Here is a 13,419-nt window from a genome sequence, read left to right on the forward strand (position 1 = left end):
CCAGGGCTGGGGTGCTCCTGACCAACAGCCAAAGAACACCCCGGGGTATACAGACAGTGTTATCTTTATACTGTTACATCACTGAGATACACGCATATTCATGTGTTTCCTGCATTATTCAAACATTCTTGTGAACTTTATGATGTTTTGGGAACTCCTTTGTTTGACTTCACCATCCTGAATGATCTGAATGACATCCTGGTTGTCAGGTCAATATATTTTATTTCTCCTTGTGCCTCCATCTTGCTCTTTCACATCCCCTGATAAGGATTTAATGTGTGCTCCTTAAATTTAACGTGGTATTCTCTAATTGTCCTCCGGTGCTCTGGTTTGTGTCAGGGTTATCTTATCTCTTGGACAGGTTGGTCAGTGCATGGCCTTACACTGTTTTTAGTTACACAAAAGCCCCTTTTTTAAAACATCTTATGTTTTGCTAAGATCTACAATACAATACATTAATCACACCATTATTTCCATGAGTGATACACAGATATTATATTGATTACACCACTATTTCTCTAAGCATCACAGTGCATGCTTAAGATCATAGATTATATTTTATTAACATGCAGCTAAAAAGAGTTATCGTTGATGCTATTTCTAAATACTTGTTATCACTAACAGCATGCATAGGCTAATACATAAATGCAAAAGCCAGTATTATCTGGTCATTTTCAACATATGGCAGGGAGCAGAGCACGATGGGCTTGAAGGTGCCTTCCAGACCAAGCCCTCTTGGCATTCTGTGACAACACTGTCACCCCAAGTCTTGTTTTCTGGGAATAATCCTGGGAAAATGGAAGGAAGCCGTTCCTCCCGGCTGTGGGGTGCCTGTGGGAGCCCTCACTGGAAAGGAATTGTGTCATGTCCCCGCCTGCCCGACAGCGGGGACACCCAGAGGAACGGCGGCTCTGTGGTCCCGGGGTTGTGGAATCCCGAGAATGCCCGCCATCCTCACGGAAGAGCTGCTCGGGTTTATTCTTCATTTATTTCCCTTGGGACATTAAGCCTCTCCCGGCGCCCCCGTCCCGCTGCCCGCAGTGGTACAGCCCGCTGGCGCGCGCCAATTGCGTCACCGCGCGTCGCCTGCGCCACCCGGAAGCGCTTTGGTGGCGGCGGAAAAGCAGCGCGTGCGGCTGGTTTTGTTTGTGGCCGGACCCGCCGCGGGGGCTCGTACGCGCCTCCCTCGGGGGCCTCCGCTCGCCGTCCCACGATCGGCCCCATGGCCTTCAACTTCAGCGCCACGGCGGGAGCCGGGGCCGCCAACCCGACCGGTGAGCGCTGGGGAAACGGGGCGCGGAGGGGCGGGGCGGGGGGAGCCGAGCGGCGGGCAGCGCGTGCCCCCCCCCCCCCCCCCCTTCCTGGCCAATGAGAGCCGCGGCGGCCGGCAGCGCGTGCCCCCTCGCCAATGAGAACCGCGGCCGCCTCAAAGGGCCGCGCGTGCCCCCCGGCCAATGGGGAATCGTGACGGCGGCTCGCGCGTGTTCCCCTCGTACCGCTCCCCCCCGCCAGTGAGAACGGGGGCGGCCGGCAGCGTGTGCCCCCCCGCCAGTAGGAATCACTGCCGCCTCAGGGACCCGCGCGTGCCCCCCCACCAATTGGAATCGCGGCTTCCTGAGGGACCCGCGCGTGCTCCCCCGCCAATGAGACCGGCGGCGGCGGCCCGCGCGTGCCCTGCGGCCAATGGAACCGGCGGTGGCGGGCAGCGCGTGCCCCCCAGCCAATGGGAGCCGCGACTGCCTCAGAGGCGCCGTCCCGCGCCGCGCGCGGCCCCCAGTGGGTCCGGGAGCGGCTCTTGAGGCGCTTGTGATGAGGTAGTCAGGTCCCTCGGATCAGTATTTTCTTGCAATAAATTCATCGTTTGGACGAGATGCCCTTGTAAATTCATTTTTGAGCAAGGTAAAAGACAGCGGTTAACTTGTAAAGTTAGACTTTTCCTCCTCTGCTTTTGTCACTGTCAGTCATGGTGAAATGTAAGACAGAGCTTTCCTTGCCCTCAGTTAGTAAAATAATTAATTGTTGACTCCAAACTCCTTTGGACGGGACTCATCTTTGCTCTCGTTAGCCTGAATTTTACCGTCTCTTTTACAAACACTCTTTCTGGCCCCATCTGAAAGTAAAACATTGCTTTGTGCTGCCTGTACATTGTGGCGAGGTTTATGACATTCACAGACCAATGTCAGAGGGAAATCTGGGATCACTCCTCAGGACTTCCCATTGTCTGTCTTGCATGAAACTGTTTCAGCTGCATCCCAGGGGTGCTGGGTGCATCAGTAAATCCAGCAAGGCTGAGGTGGGCAGATTTTGGCAATAGAACTTGGATAAGTCTGCCCTGGAGTAGCTGAGGCTTGTGTGGTGCCTCATCTGCTGGAGCTGTTTTGTGGTTATTTTGCTGTCATGTATCTGAGTGTATTACTTGTATGAAGATGATTTACTCTTGCCTTCCTGATAGTTTATGAATTAATTTTGCCATTATCTGTTACACTTAACACAGATGCAGCTGTATTGAGCAGTCTTAGGCTGTTAAAAATGACTGTTAATGTGAATATTGAATCACAGAGATAAGGCTTTGAAATAAGGTGGGGAAATGCTGCTGCTTTATGCACGGTATAATTAAAAAATAATATCTTTACAGCAGCAGTGTGTTGAGCTTTTAAGTGTTCTCCTTGTGTCCAATAAATAATGTTTAATGCCAGTTAATACCTTTTACTCTTGTGTCTAACTCTGCCTGTCTTGCTCATGGTGATGGAAAAATGCTTCAGCTTTTCTCTCCTGGGACCTGCCTTTCACTCAGAACTAATGTTGCCTTGCTCTTTTTCTGCTTCCCGCTCGTCAGGATTTGGTGGGCTTGAAACTGCAAACTCCACTGCCAGTGGGTTTAATTTTGGGGGTTTCGGATTAACTGCTAATCCCGCGGTGAATTTTAATATTGGGAATTTCGGTGTTTCCACTACCTCAACTCCAGCTTTCAATTTTGGTAACAGTCTGGCAAGCGCAGGTAGATAATGCGTCCATACGTGTTCTGTGGTAAATGTTACAGCAGGGGTCCAAGAATTGCATCCCTCACTGGGGATCTGTGTCCGCTACTAATCCTCATATCCATAAAAGCTCTGGAAATGGAATGGGAGGGGTTTAGCCCGTTAAATTCTTGAGGAATAGTTTTTGAGGAAAAATAACCCTGTAGGCAAAAGTCTCTAGAACGGGAATGAATCCAGGTGATCCCAAACAATCCCAGAGCTGGTCCCTTTTCCCTGTTTCCTGACATGAGATTCTTGGACTACTGCAGTCATGTTTCCATCTTCCCCCGTGTCTCCTCATCGGCCTTGCGTTGGCTGTCATGAACACACCACACTCAGCAGTTTCTGTGCAGAAACGAATTGTATACGACCGGCACAAAGTCAGAGCCAGCTGTGGCCCGTTCCCAAAGCCGCCGAGTGTCCCAACACCGCCCTGCCCCAGCTCTCCAGGGGTGCTCGTGCTCCAGGGAGGCCTGCATGGGATCGGGCCCTGGGGTGTGGCCAAGGAAGCCCTTTGTATGGAGATCCATCAGATCTGAGCCATCAGCTGACGTCATTTCACCTCAAATATTTCCCATTCCCTATGAAAACTTTGGACTGGATGGATTTCTAATGCTTGTGTAGGTGTGGAATTAGCCAGGGGGTCCGGTTGCTGCTGCTCGTATAGGAATTCCGTCCATCCCACAGTGTCATTGCTCTCTGTGTCTGCGCCTCTCATCTGTTCTGTGCACTCCAGCGGTCTCATTGGGTTTATTTGCTGTGAACACTCTTCACTGGCTTCATTTGAGAAGACACAGAAGAGACCATGGATAGTCCATTTGATATTTAATTTGATTCTTTGGTACTGAATTTGTAGTCTCAGGCCCTTTTCAAGAAACAATGACTAAATTTGCAGTGAGTGAAAAGGTACCTAAAAATGGTGTTATCTGCTGGTGCTCCTGCCAGGGTGTCCTGCTCACTGGCAGGACTGAAACATGGGTGTTACAAGGAACAATTTCTTGTGCCCACTCACATCAAAGTGTTTGCTGAATGGAAATAAAATGCCCTTGCATATCTGCTTTGATTTATGCTTTTCATTTGATTTGTGGACAGGACTGTGAGTGTAATAGATCTTTTTTATTTGCTATTGACATGTGAGTGAGGAGAGGCAGCATCTTTGAGACAAATCCTTTGTAGCAGACTGTCTGTTGTCTTTTGAGCACGTGTAAAAGCAGCATGAGACACAGACACCTTGCTTTCCCAGGCAGGTCAGCGCTCCACAGGCTGCACCTTGGGCCAGTGCCATTGGCAGCACTGGAACTCAGGTGCTCACTTGGGTCCTCTCCTGCTGGCCAATGACTGCTTTTCCTGAAAATCTGTGGAAGGCCGATTGCTTTTGCATCCATCTTACTAGTGGTTGAACCTCTAAATGAGGTGTAACGGGAATGATCATTGGGGAACAAGGCTTAAAAAAAAATGACCCTGTAGAAATTTACACGACTGTGTGTATCTGGCCTCAGGTTTCCTGAGGTGTTAGGACTGTTTGTAAAGTTCACAAAACATCGAGTTGTTTATCAAACAGTTAGTAGTGACATTGAGCAGAAGTATTCCTGAGAACGAATGTAAGAAATAGTACTGTTAGTGGTGTCTGTCACTAGGGGAAGCACATCCCTCTGGTAAAGGACCAAGATATCAGTTGACTGCTGCCTTTTTATTTGCTTTCGTGACACACCATACAAGTTGTGGCTTTGTGATCCGTGTTTTCTCCCCCATTTCCTTGGGCGATGAGCTCGGTGCCCATGCTCAGTGTGAACTACATGCTTGTGCCATGTGCCATCCATCTGTCAGCCCCTGTCGCCATGAGCCCCGAGGCGTGCGGTTGGTTGTGTTGTGCGCAGCTGCGGGGCCGTGTGCCGCTGCCTGACCGCAGTCTGTGTTCAGCAGGTGCCTTCGGAGGCTTTGGGACCACCACCACCAGCGCGGCACCGGCGTTCAGCTTCTCTGCTCCCACCAACACTGGCACCGGCGGTAAGGGACTGAGGGCCTGACTGCCCGCACAGCAGATCCAGGCGTGCTTTGGGTTGCAGGGCTGCTGTGCTCTTCTTCTCGGTAATCATGTACTTGTTTCCGCAGGACTCTTTGGTGGTACCCAGAACAAAGGCTTTGGATTTGGTACCAGTTTTGGCACAGGAACTGGAACTGGCTTGGGCAGTGGGTTGGGAACTGGGCTAGGCTTTGGAGGCTTTGGAACCCAGCAGCAGCAGCAGCAGCAGCAGCAGACCAGTGAGTATGGCCTTTGGATTTACCCATCCCTTAGCAGTGAAAGCACAAGACTGCCATCTTCTGTTGCTGCGGTAGTAGGACGGAAGTGTATTGTAACTGGAGGTGGTTTAACACTTTAACTCTTAAACTAGAGCTCAAGCAAGTCTCTGAGCTTCACCCTTGAGCTTCCAACAATATTTACCCCTTGGGTTTAATGCTGGTAGAATGTAGTTAAAGAATTGATGTTGCAGTCACAGCATTACTAGAAAGGGGAGGAAAAAGACATTGAGGTTAATTTAAATGGGAGCTGGATAATAAGTAGCTTCAGGCTCTGAGTCCACTGAATTTGTAACAGCCAGCCTGCCTCTCAGATTTAGGTATTGAGGGTGCCAGATAGATGGTGACATGGATCAATACATGTGTCTTGTTAAAAAAAACCCCAAAATTCTTCTAATGTATTGTTCAGGAGCTTCTGTTGTATATGACGAATGGCTGTAAAAAGACACTTAAGAAACATGATCTGATTTTAATTCCTTTATTTGTTTGGTTTTATTTTGCTTCTCAGAGTCTGATAAGAAGTGATGCTAGTGATAGGTGATAGCATGGTCACAGTTGGTCAAGGGGTTCATTTGTTTCTCTTTATCCCACCCAGCATTAGGCACTGGGTTGTTCAACCAGCCTGCCCAGACCCCCGCTCAGTCCAACCAGCTCATCAACACAGCCAGCGCCCTCTCGGCCCCGACACTGCTGGGAGATGAGAGGGATGCCATTCTGGCCAAATGGAACCAGCTCCAGGCCTTCTGGGGCACGGGCAAAGGGTACTTCAACAACAACATCGCTCCGGTGGAGTTCACGCAGGAAAACCCCTTCTGCAGGTTTAAGGTATGGCATGGTTCAGCTGCCCGCAGAGGGCGCCAATCCATTACTCTGCTGAGGCTGAGCAGCTCATGGGTGTTAAACCAGACTTTGTCACTGGTAAGAGTATTCTGAAACAGTATTTTTCCAGGTAATCTGCACAATTCTGATGCACACTCATTAAAAGGTACGAAGATGCTGGAAATCTGGGTGGTGTGGAGGGACTAGATAATGAGCCCAGATGTGGAGCATGAAAGTAACAATTTCATGTACTAGCATTCAGGTTAGTGTGTGTGTACTTCAAACAGATCTATGGAAATTAATTTTGATGTGTGTCTGTGTATGTTACAATAAGACAGAAACAATTCAAAATAACCTTCTTGTCTGAAAGAAACTGTGAACATATGGAATAAGAACTTCAGGGTCTTTCTTCCTTGCTTTGTCTAGATTAAAATAACCCTCTATGAACTTGGCCTGTGCCAGGTTGAAAATCCACCAGCCTTTATCCTTGCCAGTGCTCATGCTGACTCCATTCCCTATGTGGACTCGTCAGCAGTTCCAGATCTTGCTTCTCATGTTGACAAATTTGTGGCTCTCCATCCTCCACAAATCCTGCACTTGCTGACTGTCTTGCTAAGCCTCAGGCTTGTAAGGGGATTTGGGGCAGGCATGGCAACACCTCCAAAGCTGATCCTTTGGAGTGCGAACTTTGTGTCCTGAATGTAGGTTAATACTGAATTAAGTCCAGCGTTGATTATGTACATTATGAGAGTTCTGTAACGTTTTTGCAGCAATTGTGCCTGCCTAAAAAATGTTTGGTTTTGTTGCATCACCTTTTTCAGTGTTACCTTGAACATTTTATTAGCAATGCAACTGAAAGCTTTTTTTCTTGTAAGTTGTTGTCTGAAATTGCTTTCACAGTTTCTGAGCTTTGAAAAATTGCCCATTATAAGTTGTGTGGCACAAAATCGGCTATTTTAGAGTTTCATTTACTAAAAAGAAGAGTCTTCAGGTTAGAAAATACCAGATACTAGGTTTAGTGTCGGCCCTGTGACTGGAGCATTTCTAATGCCATGAATTCACGTGCCATAAGTGAAATACTGACAAGGTCCATCTGTGCCACCAGTGAAGATGCCTGCAAAAAATAGGGGAGAAGGTGGCACAGGGATAGGAGCAGAGCATCATAAGCTATTTTGGTTATTGCCACTGAAACACCTGGCATCAGATAAGAAAGAAGCATTATATGAAGAGTTCCACTTGTACACAATTCCAGCTCTAGGATGCATGAGAAGCATGCAGCTCCAGACCAAGAAATGCATGCTTCTCTATGTGTTACAGGCTGTTGTTTGAAGTACCACAGTGAAGTAAAATACATCTGTTCTAGTTTGAAACTGCTGAGTTGCGTAAAAAGATTGTGGAAGTTATTTATTTAAAACAGAAGTACCAGAGGTGTCATGTGCTTAAAAACAAATTCTTCCTTAGCTGTCACTGTTGTGCTCCATGGCAGGATGGCTGCTTCTGCGAGGCTCACTGTGGCAGGGGATTACCCTCTGCTGACAAAACCGAGCTCCTGGGCACATCCCCAACTCATTTCTCTCTTCATGAGGGGAAAGGTGCAGGTCACCCACCCACATGCAGTGTCAGGGCCTCACCAAGCCCTTACTCTCTGCCCTGTCACCAGTGCCAGCGTGGGGTGACAGCTGATAGGCAAGAGGAGGTGAAAGCTGCCACTCTGTTTTTGCTTGTAATAAGGCTGATCCTCTGGTTCCATTTGCAATTTGGAAAAAGGCTCAGTTTGTAAAATGTTCCTGATTGCTGTCAGCTCTGCTGTGTTGGCAACTCCCCTGATGGAAAAAGGATACTTAGGAACTTTTTGTAAAAATCCAAACTGTTTCAAAAGCTGCTGTACTGATGGCTGTGTGAGAGATTGATTTACAAGGGGATTGGTTTCATGTTTGTGCAGCTTTGAATAAATTGTGAGTTAAATTTGGAACCAGTTGCTCTAGAAACAGAGGGATTTAGCTGCTCCTCTTCATGCCACAAGGATAGGCATTTGCTAAGTAACTTACCTTCATTTTTTATGTGTTCCTTGGCAGGCTGTGGGTTACAGTTTAATGCCCAACAACAAAGATGAAGATGGCCTCGTGGTCCTGGTGTTTAACAGAAAAGAAGCAGATATTCGAAGCCAGCAGCAGCAGCTCGTAGAATCGCTACACAAAATTTTGGGAGGAAACCAGACCCTCACTGTCAATGTCGAAGGTGTTAAAACAATGCCTGATGACCAGTACGTGAACTTCCCACAGGGTTGCCCATTTATGTTGCATGTTAGAATGGGTTGGTGGCTAAGTCTACTGTCTCCCCTTCTCCTTGATTTTAGATCTCTTCATCCTGAGTTTGATTAGTATCTCTTATTCCTTCATATAGTTTTTCGTACAACATTGAGTCCAGTGCCTTTCCAGAGATTTTAGGTTATTCTTAATGTAGTACTAGTATCACCATAGGATATGGTTGGTAAAACTGGGAGGAGCAGAGAATGTAATGGTATTTATAGTTTTTCACTCTCTCTCCCTTGCTGTGTTAAACCCTGCAGCTACTGGTACTTTACATCTCACTTGGTAAAGAAGTTAAAAGTCAGCTGGGAGAAGTGATAGCTTGGATTTTGGGTGGTTGTGTATTGTGTTACCTCCTTCGTGCTGCTGACCTTTTCCTGATGTTCCTCATTTTGCCTCGCTCAGGACAGAAGTGATCATTTACATTGTGGAGCGCTCCCCCAACGGCACCTCCAGGAGAGTTCCTGCAACGACCCTCTATGCCCACTTCGAGCAAGCCAACATCAAATCATCCCTGCAGCAGCTGGGGGTCAGCCTGTCCATGGCCAGGACAGAGCTGTCCCCAGCACAAGTCAAGCAGCTCCTGCAGAACCCTCCTGCCGGTGCGTGGGCTGGGCCTTCTGTGCTCTCCAGGAAAAAAGCTGGTGTCAGCTGGAAAACACCTGTGAAAATAATAAGAAAAAAAGAAAAGTTAAAAATCAGAATAATCATGTCCTATACTCACAGTTTTCAGATGGCTCTCTTAGCTAGCTTTGTTTTAGAGTAGTTAAGGGCTTTTCATGTAATTTGATTAGATGACTTACCTTTGTATCTATAGCTTTTATATATGTCCATGTTTAGGATATGAAAGGTTATGAAATCTGGATTGGAAAAGGCATTTGGCCTAGTCTTGCAGAAAAGTCAGAGCTAACTCCTACTGAGATTATTTTGCCAACTGATTTGGTACTTTGATCACTTAGTTACTGATATTTTAAATATTTGTTTGTTTCACACAATAAGCAACTTCAAAAGGACAGATGACCCAAGTGTGGCATATAATGGGAACAGTAGGAATTTCTGCCTTTAAAGTATGGATTATCCAATGGGAGCACCTATGGGTTACTCCTTTCCCCTGCTTTCAAACCAGTGCTTGACAGCTTTTGGATCTGAATTTACTGCTCCTGCTCAGGACAAGGAGATTTAAAGAACTACCCTAGTTTAATTAACCTTAATTTGTGCAACAGGAATTTGGGTTAGCATAGTTCATAGGGTTTGTGTATTGCACAGCATTTTTTCCTGTATTTTTTTCCTGTATTTTAGCAGCTGTAATATCTCTCAGATAGCCCTACTAAAAATCCTATTTTTTTTTTTTTTAGGTGTTGATCCTATTATATGGGAACAAGCCAAAGTTGATAATCCTGATCCTGATAAGTAAGTCAAATAGTATGTTCAAGTATTGAAATATTGCAACAAGGCTTGGACAGGGGAGAAAGAGATAATAATTGCATAGTACCCTTCAGATAACTTGTGAGAAAGTTACTTGAGTACAACTTGGCCAAGTGCTGATCCCCTTGAAAGCAGTGAAGATTACTGGAGGTGCCTGTCTTAATCCTGTTACCCATTTAGGCGCTTAGGAGCTGTCAGGATAGAGAAGGAGTCTTACTTGGGTTCCTTAGAGGAGTGGTGTCCTCCGTTACATGGATTAGTTATTGTGATTTATTTTTTGCAACCCTTATGGTTTTTTCTCTTTTCTGCTGAAGGTGCTGCGCCCTTGTACCCTCCAGTGGTTACAGATAAATTGGGCTGGTTTCTTTATTAAAAAGGAAGAGGTTATGGGGAATAGTTAGGACTCTAAAACTAAGCAAAAGAAGATATGGTTATATATTAATTTATAAAAGATCAGCATAATCTGTGACTTTATGTTAGATTCTGTTTCATAATTATTAACCCTTATCATGTTTGATGTGTCCAGTATAGAAACATGTTGTAAGAAATATTTGTGTTCTTCTAGGCTTATTCCTGTGCCAATGGTGGGTTTCAAGGAACTGCTGAGAAGATTGAAGGTCCAGGATCAGATGACCAAACAGCATCAAACTCGATTAGATGTAAGGTTGCTCATCTTTATCATGACTTGCGGTTGACAAGGATGCGCTATTAAATGCACCTAGCCCTGTGTGTTCAAAATGGAAAGATGAACCATTGTCTTAATATATCCCTTAAATAGATCTTTGTCCAAAAACTGAGCAGAGTGGTTTGGCTTTCATTTGTTTCAGGTTCCAGCTCACTGTTTTGTTACAGGCTAATCCACACCCACTCCATTAAGTCCATTGGCAGAAACTTTTAACTTTGGGCAACCAATTTTCCAGTGCCTTCTGAAAATCCCAGTTGTGTATGAAAATAAATACAAAGCCGAACAGTAGAGATAGAAGAAAGCTTTCTAAAATCATCTGGGGCAAGGACACCAAGTTGCTAAGTAGTGTAGTGTCATGAAGCTTCCAGTTTTAAATCAGGCCTACCTTGTTCTGTTATCAAAAACTCTCTGGCTTCTAGTTGACTCCCATCTCCTCTGCAGATAATATCAGAAGATATCAGTGAGCTGCAGAAAAACCAAACGACGACTATGGCAAAAATTGCACAATACAAAAGGAAACTGATGGCGCTTTCACACAGAACCTTGCAGGTAACAAGGATGATCTTAACAAGTCCTTTGACACACTTCAGTGCCACAAGCAGTCTCAGAGGGAAGAAGAACCTGTTCCATCTTGTGCAGGCCAGTGCTGAAAATTATTCTGACCTCAGCTAACGGGTGTTCTTTTAAGTACCAGGCCGAGCTGTCAGGGAAAGCTCAGGTCTGCTGTACTTGGGAACCTTCTCTCTCACCTACCCAAAACCACAGGACTGCCCTGAGGTCTTAGAGCAGCAGACTAAATGACACAACAAATCCAGTGAGAAACAGGCTGGAGGAGGGGCAAAAAGATGTAGAGATGGGCTGGTGGGGAGAAGGATGGGCCAAGTGTTCTCTAATGAACGTCAAAGGCTTCTTTTGTAGGTGCTAATAAAGCAGGAGATCCAAAGGAAAAGTGGTTATGCCATTCAGGCAGATGAGGAGCAGCTTCGTGTACAGTTGGATACAATTCAGTGTGAACTTAACGCACCCACGCAGTTCAAGGTGAGTGGCTGACAACGTTTGACTAACACCTCTGGGGTTTCCTCACTGAAAGCATGGCAGTTTTCCAAAACACATGTGTATATTAGTTGTGGAAGGCTTTCAGTCTCGGTGTGATAGGTTGTAGCATTGTGCTCTTTGCTGAATAGCCAATAGGTATTTCAGTAGTTTTGAGTTCTTGGAAATCATGGAGTCGCTTACCCTTTGCATGTCTTCCAGAACATCTGAAAATTGAATGAGCAGCAATGTTTCCAGCTCTGGACACTCAAGGAATGGTAGATGCTGGAACTGTGGCAGCTGTAAATGAGTTGTGTTTGATTTAAGCCTGCTTCTCTTCCCAGGGCAGACTGAATGAGCTCATGTCCCAGATCAGGATGCAAAACCACTTTGGAGCAGTGCGGGCTGAAGAGCGCTATTACATAGATGCAGACCTCTTAAGGGAAATCAAGCAAGTGAGTGTTACTGGGTAGAACCCTGACCTACTCTTTGAGCTTGATCATTTAAGCCAGATGCACACTGACTGGATATAGAATGTCATGTTGTCATGTTTGATCAAGTCATCCTTGTAATTGGTCTCAGTGCTGGGGCACCAAGCTGTTGTACAAAATCACTCTGTGGAGACAGGCTGTTAGCACAGAAAATGCTGTTATTCCTTCCTCAGAGAAATGATGCCAGGATTATCAATGTGCCAATGCCACCAGTCATGACACTTCTGAGAAATATTACTTAGTAAGTTTGTGAAGTTGAACAATACTCACACTGGTTTCTGAACTATCTGCAGCACCTGAAGCAGCAGCAAGAAGGGCTGAGTCACCTAATCAGCATCATCAAAGATGATTTGGAGGACATCAAGCTAATAGAACACGGGTTAAACGAGAGCATTCCCATCCGAGGGGGAGTCTTCAGTTGACTGGTGGAGGTTTACACAGAACATGGTAGTGGAGTTCATGGCTCACCTTCCAAGGCTAAAAAACTGTTGAGGTAAAATAAAACACATGTCTTGTAGGAGCAAAATGGTATTTTGTCTGTTACTTTTAGAATTAGCAAAGCCTCTTCTAAGCTTTTAAAATTGACCTTTGGAAGGTTTATATTTTATAAAGCTGTATATGCTTTAACAAAAGAAGGAAAACTGAATCTGTTCAGATACCATTTTACTACAAAACTATATGTACTATTGTACATTTTTTTTTCCTTCTTTCTTCTTTTTTTACAACAGCATTGTCCTAAAAAATGCAGTGCTGAGGGGATTGTTTCACTAATGACTCGGTTTGTGGAAAGCTTAGCCTGCTTCCATGTTTCTGTCAGAACAATCAAGTAGCACCATTGTGTAAACAGCTAACTTAAATCATTACAGAGATATTTGTTGCTGTAACTATGTTGTTCTCTGCAATACCAGTCAGTTACTGGGGCAAGCTGCAGAAAGTTCATGTTTCCAGTTTCAGTCCTTCCTTTGGAGTGCAAGGATCTGAAGGTTATGTTTTGATCACTTTACATATATGAGTTATACAAAGCTTTGCTGCCCCTCTAAGTAACAGTATGTCTGGACATTGTCTTCTGTCTTTTTTAAAAATCACCCAAAAGTAATAAATTCAGTCTGAATTTGTAATAAGCGGTGTGTGGTGTTGGCTCTCAGTGACATCAGCAAAGCAGTGATGCTGCTCCCAGCTCCAGGTAATGCACTTCACTCTGCTCCAGGCACTGCAAGGTAGCAGGCTGTCACACCCAGTGTCACAGAGCTGCTTGGCAGCCTCAGTCCCCAAACCAAAGTGAAAGGTGTGGCTCCCAGATCCTACCGGGCAGCAAGCGCTGCAGAGCAGGTACCTACTCCCCC

The 13,419-nt window shown here is 45.7% G+C and overlaps 1 protein-coding gene across 5 annotated transcripts; it reads left to right on the top strand.

Annotated features, from left to right (window-relative positions):
- Positions 1 to 1,031: 1,031 nt before the first annotated feature.
- Positions 1,032 to 13,196, top strand: NUP54 (nucleoporin 54). Of its 5 annotated transcripts, none has more exons than XM_064711363.1 (13): positions 1,032 to 1,274; positions 2,837 to 2,998; positions 4,938 to 5,024; positions 5,130 to 5,279; positions 5,911 to 6,140; positions 8,210 to 8,397; positions 8,849 to 9,045; positions 9,799 to 9,853; positions 10,434 to 10,527; positions 10,995 to 11,102; positions 11,472 to 11,591; positions 11,930 to 12,040; positions 12,370 to 13,156. In XM_064711363.1, the coding sequence occupies exons 1-13, from the start codon at positions 1,223 to 1,225 to the stop codon at positions 12,496 to 12,498; spliced, it is 1,683 nt and encodes a 560-aa protein (XP_064567433.1). In that variant the 5' UTR covers positions 1,032 to 1,222; the 3' UTR covers positions 12,499 to 13,156. The 5 variants fall into 5 exon arrangements, with proteins under 5 accessions (XP_064567433.1, XP_064567436.1, XP_064567435.1 ...); XM_064711364.1 differs by having other exon boundaries at positions 1,088 to 1,274; positions 4,941 to 5,024; positions 12,370 to 13,196; XM_064711366.1 differs by lacking the exon at positions 2,837 to 2,998 and having other exon boundaries at positions 4,941 to 5,024; positions 12,370 to 13,196.
- The last annotated feature ends 223 nt before the right edge of the window (positions 13,197 to 13,419 follow it).

Source organism: Zonotrichia leucophrys, chromosome 4 (genome assembly GCF_028769735.1).
Source record: "Zonotrichia leucophrys gambelii isolate GWCS_2022_RI chromosome 4, RI_Zleu_2.0, whole genome shotgun sequence".
NCBI lineage: Eukaryota > Metazoa > Chordata > Aves > Passeriformes > Passerellidae > Zonotrichia > Zonotrichia leucophrys.

Bases quoted from the DNA above. Each gene is read 5' to 3' on its own strand.
- NUP54 (XM_064711362.1), top strand. From the start codon at position 2,740: ATGGTGATGGAAAAATGCTTCAGCTTTTCTCTCCTGGGACCTGCCTTT. The intron at 8,398-8,848 runs GTACGTGAACTT...TGCCTCGCTCAG, and splicing joins AAAACAATGCCTGATGACCA to GACAGAAGTGATCATTTACA. The intron at 11,592-11,929 runs GTGAGTGGCTGA...TTCTCTTCCCAG, and splicing joins ACGCACCCACGCAGTTCAAG to GGCAGACTGAATGAGCTCAT.